Source organism: Achroia grisella, unplaced genomic scaffold (assembly GCF_030625045.1).
Source record: "Achroia grisella isolate CSIRO2021 unplaced genomic scaffold, CSIRO_AGI_Agris_v1 utg1419, whole genome shotgun sequence".
NCBI classification, from domain to species: Eukaryota; Metazoa; Arthropoda; class Insecta; order Lepidoptera; family Pyralidae; genus Achroia; species Achroia grisella.
The window spans coordinates 835,326-847,443 of record NW_026712630.1 but is presented as its reverse complement, the minus strand read 5'-3'; the positions used below and the strand labels follow the sequence as shown (position 1 = coordinate 847,443).

The 12,118-nt window shown below is 35.9% G+C and overlaps 1 protein-coding gene across 1 annotated transcript; it reads left to right on the top strand.

The window, feature by feature from the left end:
- The first annotated feature begins 536 nt into the window (after positions 1-536).
- Positions 537-11,805, top strand: LOC131855432 (uncharacterized). Its single transcript, XM_059206707.1, has 4 exons — positions 537-588; positions 3,171-3,242; positions 8,406-8,568; positions 9,897-11,805. The coding sequence occupies exons 1-4, from the start codon at positions 557-559 to the stop codon at positions 10,917-10,919; spliced, it is 1,290 nt and encodes a 429-aa protein (XP_059062690.1). The 5' UTR covers positions 537-556; the 3' UTR covers positions 10,920-11,805.
- The last annotated feature ends 313 nt before the right edge of the window (positions 11,806-12,118 follow it).

Below are 12,118 nucleotides of genomic sequence, written 5' to 3'. Positions count from 1 at the left end.
GCTTACAGTAATATAACTTATGCATCAGGATAACATATAGGCTATATTTTATATTGAAGTTCAACGCGGGTAAAACCGCGGGTACAGTTTGTATGGAATAATTATAAAATTATATATATTTAGATATTACTCACCTGGTAATATCTATCAATGATAGAGTGATTCAAAAGGAAGGTTTATATGTATAATACACCTGAAATACACTTAATAACCTATAATACACCTAATAGACCTGGTGACCCGTGATACAGGTTCTTCGGATGCCTAGTACAGGCACCAGTTCTCCACAAATCTGTATTTTTGCATAGAATTTTACATGCCTCAAAGGCTCTGCAGCACTCTATAATATATATGATTTTGTGGAGAAAAATAAATATATTATTAAAAAAAAAATACATGTACACCCGTGCGAAGCCGGGCCGAGTAGTTAGTAAAAAATAATTGACAATTTACTTTATTTGCAGGTACATTTGATGGTAGCAACTTCGAAGCAACAGCAAGAAGCAGATGGTAATAATTCACAAGCAATTCAATTCAGTATGTGAACAAAGACACGATGCTGCTGAGGCTGTGCAAGTCATGTCAATAGTAAGTACCAGTTTATTATACCAGACGACCTCGGTGGTCCAGCGGTCTAGTACACCGCTTTACGACCGATGGTCGCGGGTTCGATTCCTCGCACGGCACAAACATTTGTATTCATGAGTATGATTGTTTGTATCGGTCTGGGTGTTTTCTATATATAATATGTATGTATTTACAAAAAAAAAAATATCTATGTATTTGTATCAGTTATCTAGTACCCATAACACAAGCTTTAGCTAGCTTAACTTGGGTCTAGATGGCGCTGTGTGAATTGTCCTAAGATTATTATTATTATTATTATTATTATTATTATAAACTAGCTGTTCCCGCGACTTCGCGTGGCATTTAACTTTATTTTTCTAAAATGTAGCCTAAGTTACTCCTTATTACATCTGCTACCTTGCAAAAAAGTCCCGTCGAAATCGGTTCAGCGATTCGACGAGTCAGACCTTAGGCTACAGTATATTATCCTAAGTTATAAGAAGAAATGACATTTTATATTGTTATAAATACATTTCAGGACAGACCATTGAACTTGGCACCCATTTAGATCTCATCTCTTTTGTCGTAGAAGTCAACAATCAAGGCATATATCATAATATTAAACTTGGCTATCATTTCACATTTATGTTTTTGATGGGATACAATATTAATAATTATATCCCTGAGTAATTCACACAGCGCCATCTAGTCCTAAGTTAAGCAGAGCTTATGTTATGGGTACTAGATGTTAATTAATTGCATTATATGAGTAGTACTCATATAATGCAATTAATTAACCGTTTCAATCACTTGGGTTTTTATTGTTATAGTAATAAACTCATGACGAAATTTAAACATAGTAGGCAGAGTCTAAAAAATTCCAAGTTCAACAAAATAAAGATAAATCTTTTGTCAACGTCAAGATACGAGATACGACGGCGTGTTGTAACAAACCGACTAATTCATTCGGTCTATATTATTATAACTCAGTAGTTCTGTGTATAAATTTATAAATTTCATATTCAGCCATTTGCCAAATCAGTGAGTTGAATTTTAAACTTTCGTTTTTTATATTATTTATATTATTAACCGGGTTTTAACTCTTTTTTTCGGACTACTCTAATGTTGTTGGCCGCAGCTGGCCTTTACAGCTTCACCGGACGATAGGGGGCGAGTGCAGATGGCACTCCAAACCAAAGGAAGGACTTATGGAGCGGCTGAAGGCCAACTCCTGCCTGACGGATACGACTTTAGTCTGAGGGCACCAGGGGTTCGAACCTCGGCTCAGGCGGTCGCAATTTCGATCCCCATTTGAATTGGATGGGGTATCGATCAGAGCGGAGAATAATTTTATGGTAAATAAAAGTATTTACTTCCCTCGATGTTTCGACTAGGTTGCATTATCCGTGGTGTCATGGTTGTTGTTTTTTTTGTGGATGATAGTGTAATGGTGCACCCGCCTGCGCTAACGGTTTACGCTGGCGGGGCACCAGTGGAGGATGATAAGATGAGCACGAGGTCAGGTCAGTTAGCCCATCGTGACAAATTCACCAGGAATTTAACACGATGGTTTCCAGGGGGAACCGCGTGGAGGTCAACCTGATATGGTACATTGCTAGCAATGGGGTTATCAATCCACATTACTAGCAATCCCCCCCCCCCCCTCTCATGGTGGTGTGTCAGCTCGTCAAGAGAGGTAAATACCTTTCTTTGCCATGAATTGGTTCGTGTTAAGACACGGTTAATAATATAAATAGTGAGTTGTATAATTTCAAGTTGGATATTGAATCTGCAGATTTGTATAATGTGTTGTGTATATAATACACGTGTAGACGGAGGGAGATAGAGAAAGATAGAGAAAGAGAGAGAGCCTTCGTCCGTGGAGTCTATAAGGCTTTTTAAGGAAATAGCAAAAAGGTTAGTTAACTCCCCTCCGATCGATCCCCCGTCCAATTCAAACGGGGATCGATATTACGACGGTCTGAGCCGAGGTTCGAACCCTAGCGGTGGCAGTAGCGTAGGGTGTTAGTTTCGGCTAATCTCTGGACCGCGACTTTGTCCGCGTGGAATTTAACTTTATTTTACTCCTTATTACATCTGTTACCTGCCAAAAAAAGTCCCGACAAAATCGGTCCCGCCATTTCAGAGATTAGTCAGAACAAACAGACAGACAGACAGACAAAAATTGTAAAAAAAATATTTTGGTGTATGTACCTACCGTATATATATTCATATGCATGTAGTAAAAAACTGTTATTTCAATATTACAAACAGACACTCCAATTTTATTTATATGTATAGTTATATGCGTTGTAATCTTATCATAATTTACTTTATGGTGAGTGCATTTTATATTTAAATATTTTATATCTGTGATGTAAGTTTATAAACTGCCCCGGTGGTCTAGCGGTTAGCACACCGCTTTCGAAGGTCACAGGTTCGATTCCTCGCACGGCACAAAAATTTGTAGTCAGATTTAGATTTAGAGTTACTACGGTAATCGTTTACCATCAGATGGGCCGTATGCTTGTTTGCCGCCTACGTGGTATAATAAAAAAAGAAAAAAAACATATTGATAAGCTTTTTAATTTTATCATTTCCAGCTGTCTGGAGACAATGTACTGGAACTGCTGCGAGGAGAAATTCTGCTTCGACAAGAAAATAGCGACCTACAAGTAAGTTACTTTAACTATACATTCATACTTTACACTTAACGCATGCCTTACTGCTAACGGTCGCGGGTTCGATTATAGAATAGAATAGAATAGAATAGAAAATCATTTATTCAAATAAACTTACATTGAAGCACTTTAGAATAGTCATCACTTTTTTTTTAATCTACCGCTCGTTCGGAAAGCTGTCTCATCACAAGAAGAACGAGCAAGAAACTTGCGTGTTGCTCTTTTAAATAATTTTATTGTTACTTTACATTTTTAAGTTGAAGTGTGTGAACACAAACTTCCAGTTAGCACTAATTCAATTAAATACTCAAATAGAAAAATATTGAATATACAACCAACTGGTTAAACAATTAATAAGAGGAAATCAGTCATAGTGATTAGAGCAGACCAGTTCATGCAGCACCCGTGCACGAGTATGACGGATAAGCACGGTACAAACATTATCTTATCCACTATAATTTTATTATAATTTCATTCAAACTAATTGTTGCTCAGTGTTCAAAATTCGACCTTAATATTTTTTTTTTTTATTAAGGTCGCCCCCTTTAAATGTCACCCCCTTAAGGGTAAGGGGGTGAAATAAAATAGAGGATGTCAGTTTGTAAGGAAATTCATTATTCTTGAAGCTAGAATGATGAAACTTTTGTATTTTGTTTTTGGGTTAGATTATTAAATATTTTTTCTTTATTTGGTCAAGGTTACAGACGCGGGCGAAGTCGCGAGCTATAGTGCTAGTCTATACATATAAATAAAATTGGAGTGTCTGTTTGTAATATTGAAATAACCGTTTTTTACTACAAGCATATGAATATATATACGTTACATAGACCAAAATATTTTTATTACAATTTTTATCTGTCTGTCTAATCTCTGAAATGGCTGGACCGATTTTGGCGGCACTTTTTTTTTGTAGATAGCTGATGTAATAAGGAGTGTCTTAGGCTACTTTTATTTTAGAAAAAAATTAAAATCCAAGCGGACGAAATCGCGGGTACAGTTAGTATGTAAATAAATGTCATTGCATTACATTAGTGTAATTTGTTTGTTTAACAAACCTTATCACGTTCATACATTAGTATTCGAGACGTGAGGTGCGAAACAATATGGATTGTAACTGATAGCAGAGCATGTCACGGTCGGCCATAGGTTTTGATATTGGCAAATATTACGATATTAATAGATAGAAATAGAAACAGAAACAGAAACAGAAACAGAAATAGAAATAATCGTTATTCAAATAAACGCAAAAAAGAAAAAATAATAATAAAGATGGCGGAATGTGGCAAGAGCTCCACCGACAAGAGAAGATCTTAAATAATGACTTAATAAAATAAATATATATATAAATATTATAGACAAAAACTTTATAAAAAGCATATTATATACTAGCTGTTCCCGCGACTTCGTCCGCGTGGAATTTAACTTTATTTACCTAAAATAAAAGCAGCCAAGTCACTCCTTATTACATCAGCTATCTACAAAAAAAAGACCGCCAAAATCGGTCCAGAATATATATAATAAATAAACAAAATATAAATTGTATCCTTATGATGTCCTCGATCCTCGAGTGGCGACCACGGACCGGAATACGCAGCGTGGGAAGGCCTCCAGCAAGGTGGACCGACGATCTGGTCAAGATCGCTGGAAGGCATTCGATGCGAGCAGCGCAGGACCGATCGTCGTGGAGATCTTTGGGGGAGGCCTATGTCCAGCAGTGGACGTCTTCCGGGCTGCGATGATGATGATGATGATCCTTATGATGGATATTCACTCTTTTATCTTTAAAAATGCAGTCAAACTCGCGTGTAACGGCTAGTATGTCTGTTTGTAAAGGAAACTCTCCGATCATAAAGACCTTGTAGTGTAGGTACTTAGTGGAGTTATTATATTCGAGCATCAATTTATTGTGATTTAAATTGTCATGTTGGAAGGTCGGAGTCATTATATTCGAGCATCAATTTAAAATTATCTATTCAGTGATTTAAATATGTAAATATAATTAAACATTTTGTTTATTCATAGATAGTTTATATTTATCTGATAAAAATAAAATGTTTTGTTATCGGAGGAACAAATTTGACTTTTTAAGAAGTATTTAAGTAAGAATGACACTCTTGTCACATTTTTTTTATATCATTGTGTATACATTACAAAACGTTCCCAGAGTCCGTTTCGGGGACACCGGGACTCGTAATTATAAAAAGAGACTGTCCCGTTCATTACGGGACGTCTGGTCACATTGTGTATACATTACAAATTAGTCGCCAATTACTGCCGTTTGTATGGTCTCATACAAAGTATGGATATTGTTATAAGAATAACTTATCTTAACTTACATCATATATGTATATATATATATATATATATTATTATATCTCCTTTAAATGTCGTTTCTTTGTTTACAGGGGGTTATATGTGTGATATTATTTCAAACACTTTGTTTACGTTTATTTTATAAAGAAACCCTGAAAATATCATTATATATATATATATATATATTTATTATATCTCCCTTTTTACGTGGGTAATAGATTCAAACACGCGTGCCTTAGCCAAGCATGGATGAGTTATGTGATGAAGATAGAAATATTCTGACTATTCGGCATGTGTTATTATTATTATTATTATATTTCGAAAAATATATTTACGTTTGGCTATATAGAAATTATATATAATAATAATAATAATCTCAGGACAATTCACACAGCGCCATCTAGACCCATGTTAAGCTAGCTAAAGCTTGTGTTATGGGTACTAGATAACTGATACATATACATAGATTTTTTTTGTAAATACATACATATTATATTATATATAGAAAACACCCAGACCGATACAAACAATCATATTCATGAATATGAATGTTTGTGCCGTGCGAGGAATCGAACCCGCGACCATCGGTCGTAAAGCACACCGCTAGACCGCTAGACCACGGAGTTCGTCAAATCTATACATATAAATAAAATTGGAGTGTCTGTTTGTAATATTGAAATAACCGTTTTTTACTATATGCATATGAATATAAATAATAAAACCAAAATAACATTTTTTATAATTTTTGTTTGTCTGTCTGTCGGTCGGTCTGTTTGTTCCGGCTAATCTCTGAAATGGCTGGACCGATTTTCGACGCGGGTACAGCTACTGTATAATATATTAGAGATACCTACGTGTTTTTTTTACTGATGACTACCTGTACACGGGATTTCGTCCGTGTGGAATTTAACTGTATTTTTCTAAAATATAAGAAGTTGAATTCCACGCGGACGAAGTCGCGTGTACAGCTAGTTATAAATAAAAACGTATTATCGTACAATACAAACAAATAAATAACCTCGAATTTTTCGCAAACTACTTGACATCGTTTCGTGATCAGTGATAACGAGATGTAATCTGCTTATCACTCCATCATGCATTGTTTGATATGTTGACTGTCGCGATATGCATTTAGAAGTTCTTGGGTTAATATGATAAAAAAACTCAATAACATATATACTTAGTTACTTACTAATATTATAAATGCGAAAGTAACTGTCTGTCTGTCTCGCTTTCACTCCAAAACTACTGAACCGATTTAAATTAAATTTGGTACACAGATAGTCTAGCCCCTGAGAAAGGACAGGCTACTTTTTAATGCGAAGTAAGGTTTATAAGGGGTAGGAATGGGAGATAAAGGGTTCTAAGGAAGTATCGTCATTTTTAAAGCTAGAAGCTTGAAACTTATTCTTTAGGCTGTAGACTATAAATATGACATTCAAAGTTTATACGAATTTTACCCTAAAGGGGGGTAAAATAAAATAGGGGATGAAATGGAAATTCCTCATTCGTCCTCTATTCGTTGAGAACGAAGTCGCGGGCACAGCTAGTAATATTATAAATGTAAAACTACTGAACCGATTTAAATGAAATTTCGTACACAGATAGTCTAGACTCTGAGAAAGGACAGAGGCTACTTTTTATTCGGAATAAAGGGTTGTAAGCGGTAGAAAAGGGAGATAAAGGGTTCTAATGGAAGTATCGTCATTTTAGAACTAGAATCTTGAAACTTATTTTTAGGCTGTTCATTAAATATAAATAAATATGACTAAGTTTGTACAATTGTTACCCTTAAGGGGGTGAAAAATAGGGGATGAAAGTTTGTAGTGTGTCGTGGCCACAGGTAGTAAATGATAACAATAATAATAATCCTAGGCTTACAACGCCGCCTAATCCCAAGCTATTATGAGCAGAGCTTGTATAATGGGTGCTAGAAAACTGATCGCGGGTTCGATTCCTTGCTATCCACAAAAAAATTATAATCATGAGTATGATTGTTTGTATCGGTTTGGGTGTTTTCTATGTATAATATGTATGTAATTACGAAAACAAAAATATATTTGTAACAGTTATCTAGTACCCATAACACAAGCTTTAGCTAGCTCAACTTGGGTCTAGATGGCGCTGTGTGAATTGTCCTGAGATTATTATTATACTAGTTCATGCACGGGATTTTCACTTAATGTTAGACATAGACACCTACATATGTACACAATGTAAATGTAAGAAGCACTAATTAAAGATGACGACTTATGCTTTGAAGCCGGCTACCGCAAGGGAAACCCCAAGTAGCGCCCGTGACTTGTGACACGGGTGTAGGTTTAAAAGGCCCTTTTAGAATGCATTAACACTCACCTTCACTACTTGCAGCTTCCCCCCAGGCCCAACTAAGACCAGGATAAACCCATTTCTAATACAATTCACTTTAAAATCCTAAACACAACCGGCACGCTCTGCGCTCGTCGACTGAATGCCGCGGTTCACCCAACGAAAGAGGATTATTCAACTACCGACCTCCGTATTTATAGACCGAAGTCAGTGTTTAGTTCGGTCTATAAATACTAGATGGCGCTATTCACAATATTTATAATAATCTTTACATTGGGTACTTCATTAGTACTAAACACAAACTACCTTCTTTTAATATCGAAAATTTTTCTACAATATTGATGTATAACATAAATAATTGGCTTTTAAAAAATAGCCAATTCCTCTCAATTGAATCTATATACTGAATTGGACGTTAGGAAAAAAATATTAATACAAAAAATTTGATGTTCATAAGCGGCTAAAATGTCCTACATGAAGAAATGGTTTTTGATGTGATCGTATCTCTGATTCCAGATTAGACGATGATCAAACATACTCTAATGGTCACGCCAACATAGGCGCCAGTTTAGATAGTGTGGTCACAGAACAACCCATTAACAACAATCATTTACCACCACGTGCCATTATTGGAAGAGAACTGAACGAGCTACCAGTACACGTGGATAAACTTTATGAGGTAACTATTATGACTTTTGTAAATATAGATCTTTTTATGATTATAGATAGTGGTCGAAATCTAAATACATATAACTGTGACTGACATAATGATCTATCAACACACAGCCCAAACCACTGGACGGATCGGGCTGAAATTTGGTATGCAGGTAGATGTTATGACGTAGGCATCCGCTAAGAAAGGATTTTGATTAATTCTACCATCAAGGGGATAAAATAGGGCATGAAAGTTTGTATGAAACTTTGTCAATTTTAAACCGATCGGGCTGAAACTTTGCATGCATAAATCTACTATGACGTAGGCATCCCCTAAGAAAGGATTTTGATAAATTCCACCCCTAAGAGGATAAATTAACGCGAGCGAAGCCGCGGGCAAAAACTAGTTAGACCATAAATACGTTAACATAATATTAAAGGTAAACAATCTTGTGGCAATCAGTACTACAAACAATGTACCACCGTAGGAACAGGCCAACCAACCCGGGGCACTCGAGGCCGCCCGCTCGCTCGCCATTTTGTAAAATTATCAATTGTACAATAGGATGAGTCCCCCTCTGATCGATCCCCCGTCCAATTCAAACGGGGATCGATATTACGACGGCCTGAGGCGAGGTTCGAACCCCTAGCGGTGGCCTCAGACTGTCGTCGTATCCAGCATGCGGGAGTTGTCCTTCAGCCGCTCCATAAGTCCTTCCTTTGGTTTGGAGTGTCATCTGCACTCGCCCCATAGCGTCCGGTGAAGCTGTGAAGGCCAACTGCGACCAACAGCATTAGAGTGGTTCCAAAAAAAAAAAACTAAACTGGTATCCGTCAGGCGGGAGTTGGCCGTCAGCCGCTCCATAAGTCCTTCCTTTGGTTTGGGGTGCCATCTGCACTCGCCCCTATCGTCTGGTGAAGCTGGAAAGGCCAGCTGCTGCCAACAGCATTAGAGTAGTCCAAAAGACAATAGGATAAGTCGTATATTCCTTGCAATTTCATAAGTCAAGCACTTTAACTCACGCCATAAAAACCCTGAGATCCTCAATCCCATAATATTATATTATCCAATGACTTTAACAATAAACAAAAAGTTATATAGGCGTGCGTGCTAAATTCAGTAATTGCGTGAAAGAGTAACAAACAGACTTCAATTCATACTAATAAATATGGAATTATATTATTTGTAAGACTATTAAAAAATATAATTCGTTCCTTTATACTCGTATATTGATTTATATATACATAATCATATGCAATACATTAGAAATTTCTATTAATTATAAAGATAATTTAAATGTCAATAATTTTATAAAAAACAGGAAATAAATCTTACATGACTTTTATTTACAGGTTTTCTCTAAATCGTTAATATTTAGAGATGATCATGAACTCAAAGCGAAGAGCAGCGTGGAATCCCTGGACGACTATGAAACGAAATCAGAACCTGACTATCTATCAGATAAACCCAATCGAACAAAAGTTTACTTTGAAGACGAAATCAATTCACCTGTTACAGATTTCGAAATCATGTTCAAGGATGAACTATTAACCAATTACGATATGTTTAAAATTGAAGAAGAAGAGGAAAGTGATAAAGGCAGCCAAGATACTGAAGAGGGACTCACAATGAATGTCTCTGTTAAAAAACAGGATGTTATAAAACCTAGTACAGTAACATTAAAAGATGAATCTAAAATCACTACACTTAATCCAATTTACAAGTATGATCCTATTTCAGTAGTTGCTTTACCTTCCACATTAAGTATACCAAGAGTAGAAAGCGTTAAGGGTATTCTCAGAAGCAATAGTACTAAAACTTTAGAGAGAGTAGACAGTGGGAACCGAATATCTAGACCTCATCTGAATCGAGTGGAAAGTTTCAAAAATATAGACCCTACAAAAATCAACAGAGTGTTATCAAGAGTGCCACATAGAAGTGCATCCTTCCTGAACATTCCAGCAAATTTGGCACCAGAGAAACCACCATTAGTAAAGTCTAAGTCAATGGTCGGTGTTCTATCAGCGACAGAAGAGCTGAAACTTAGCAGTCTACCTGACACGCCAATTATAAAGAGTAATAATCTTCCAAGATTCTTTGCTGATGGTCCATCAATACCGGAATATAGAGGTGATACAAGTCTACAGAGTATAAAACAGAAATCAGCGATGATGTTCCAGGAGAATGATTTCAGTATGCCAAGATATTATGGTACTCTAACTAAACCTACAGACCCTCTTCCGGTACATGAAAGCAAGTCAATGCCAGACTTAAGGAGTTCAGGTACAGCTGGAAAATCTAGTAAAAGATTAGTAAAGTTGAGAAGTAGATTGAAACCTTTAGTCATAAGGAAAAGTTCGGAAGAAAGATTATAGAATTTTTAGAGGTAGTGAAACTAGTATTAAAGTATTACTTGATAGGAGAATAAAATAGCCAATGTTACTTAAAATATATTATGTAATTTTTTGCCATAATATTTTGATGTATATCTTTATTGATAAAACTTAATTTAGTATGTTTACAGCAAAATATTGAATTCTATGTTATAATCACTGGGTCATCATCATCACCATCTGCTTCCTTCTTTTTAGTGGTCGTCGTAATATGTTTTTCTCTTCCATTTCATCCCTATCCGCAGTCATCTCGTTATTTACTCCCTTTCTTATATCTTCTTTTCAGTCCACCCATCTCTCATTCGTCCTTTCTCCTCCCTTATAATCATCCACATTCATATGTAACACCTTCCATAAGGTATGATCTTCCTTCCTACGCATTACATGCCCATACCACGACAGACGATTACTCTTCAACCTCTCCGACACCGGCGCCACTTTCATACTTCCTCTAATGCGTTCATTCTTTATTTATAGTAGAGTCTTTATTATCACATCAGGTACTAACTGAATGTTAACTTTTGACTGTAAAACTCCTAATTTAACCAGTATGTGTACTTATTTATTTTAGTAATTGTAAATAAGATAAGAAACCATACGAATATTGTTTAATTGTACATATAAATTGGACATTATTACTTAATTGTCTGTTGCATTCTATAATTTAGAACCCTTTTTGAATTATATACTAGCTACTCGCCCCAGTTTCGCACGGGTGTACATGTATTGTACAAAACTTCCTCTTGAATCACTGTATCTGTTAAAAAAAACCGTATCGAAATCTGTTGCGTATTTTTTAAGATTTAAGCATACATACTCGTAGGGACGGACAGACAGCGAAAGAGACTTAGTTTTATACTATGTAATGAAGACTTTAGGTTGGACCGAGGCATAACAGTGAAGTCAAATTCATTGGAGTCAGAAATCATATAAATACTTAGAAATTACGTGTAATTGAGATGTTTTTACATTGTGGAATCACCTTCCAGCAATGGTATTTCCGAACCGATGCGATATTGAAACCTTCAAGAAAAGAGCTTATTTCTTTTTAAAAGGCCGACAACGTACTTGCAATTCCCTGGTGTTGCGGGTGCTTATGGGTGGTAATCACTTACCATCAGGTGAGCTGCAAACTCGTTTGTTCTCTATGCTATAAAAAAAGAACAGAGTTTAAAAAATAA

Coding starts and splice junctions, on each gene's coding strand:
- LOC131855432 (XM_059206707.1), top strand. CDS start 557: ATGCTGCTGAGGCTGTGCAAGTCATGTCAATA. Junction 589..3,170: donor CTGTGCAAGTCATGTCAATA/GTAAGTACCAGT, acceptor TATCATTTCCAG/CTGTCTGGAGACAATGTACT. Junction 8,569..9,896: donor ACGTGGATAAACTTTATGAG/GTAACTATTATG, acceptor TTTTATTTACAG/GTTTTCTCTAAATCGTTAAT.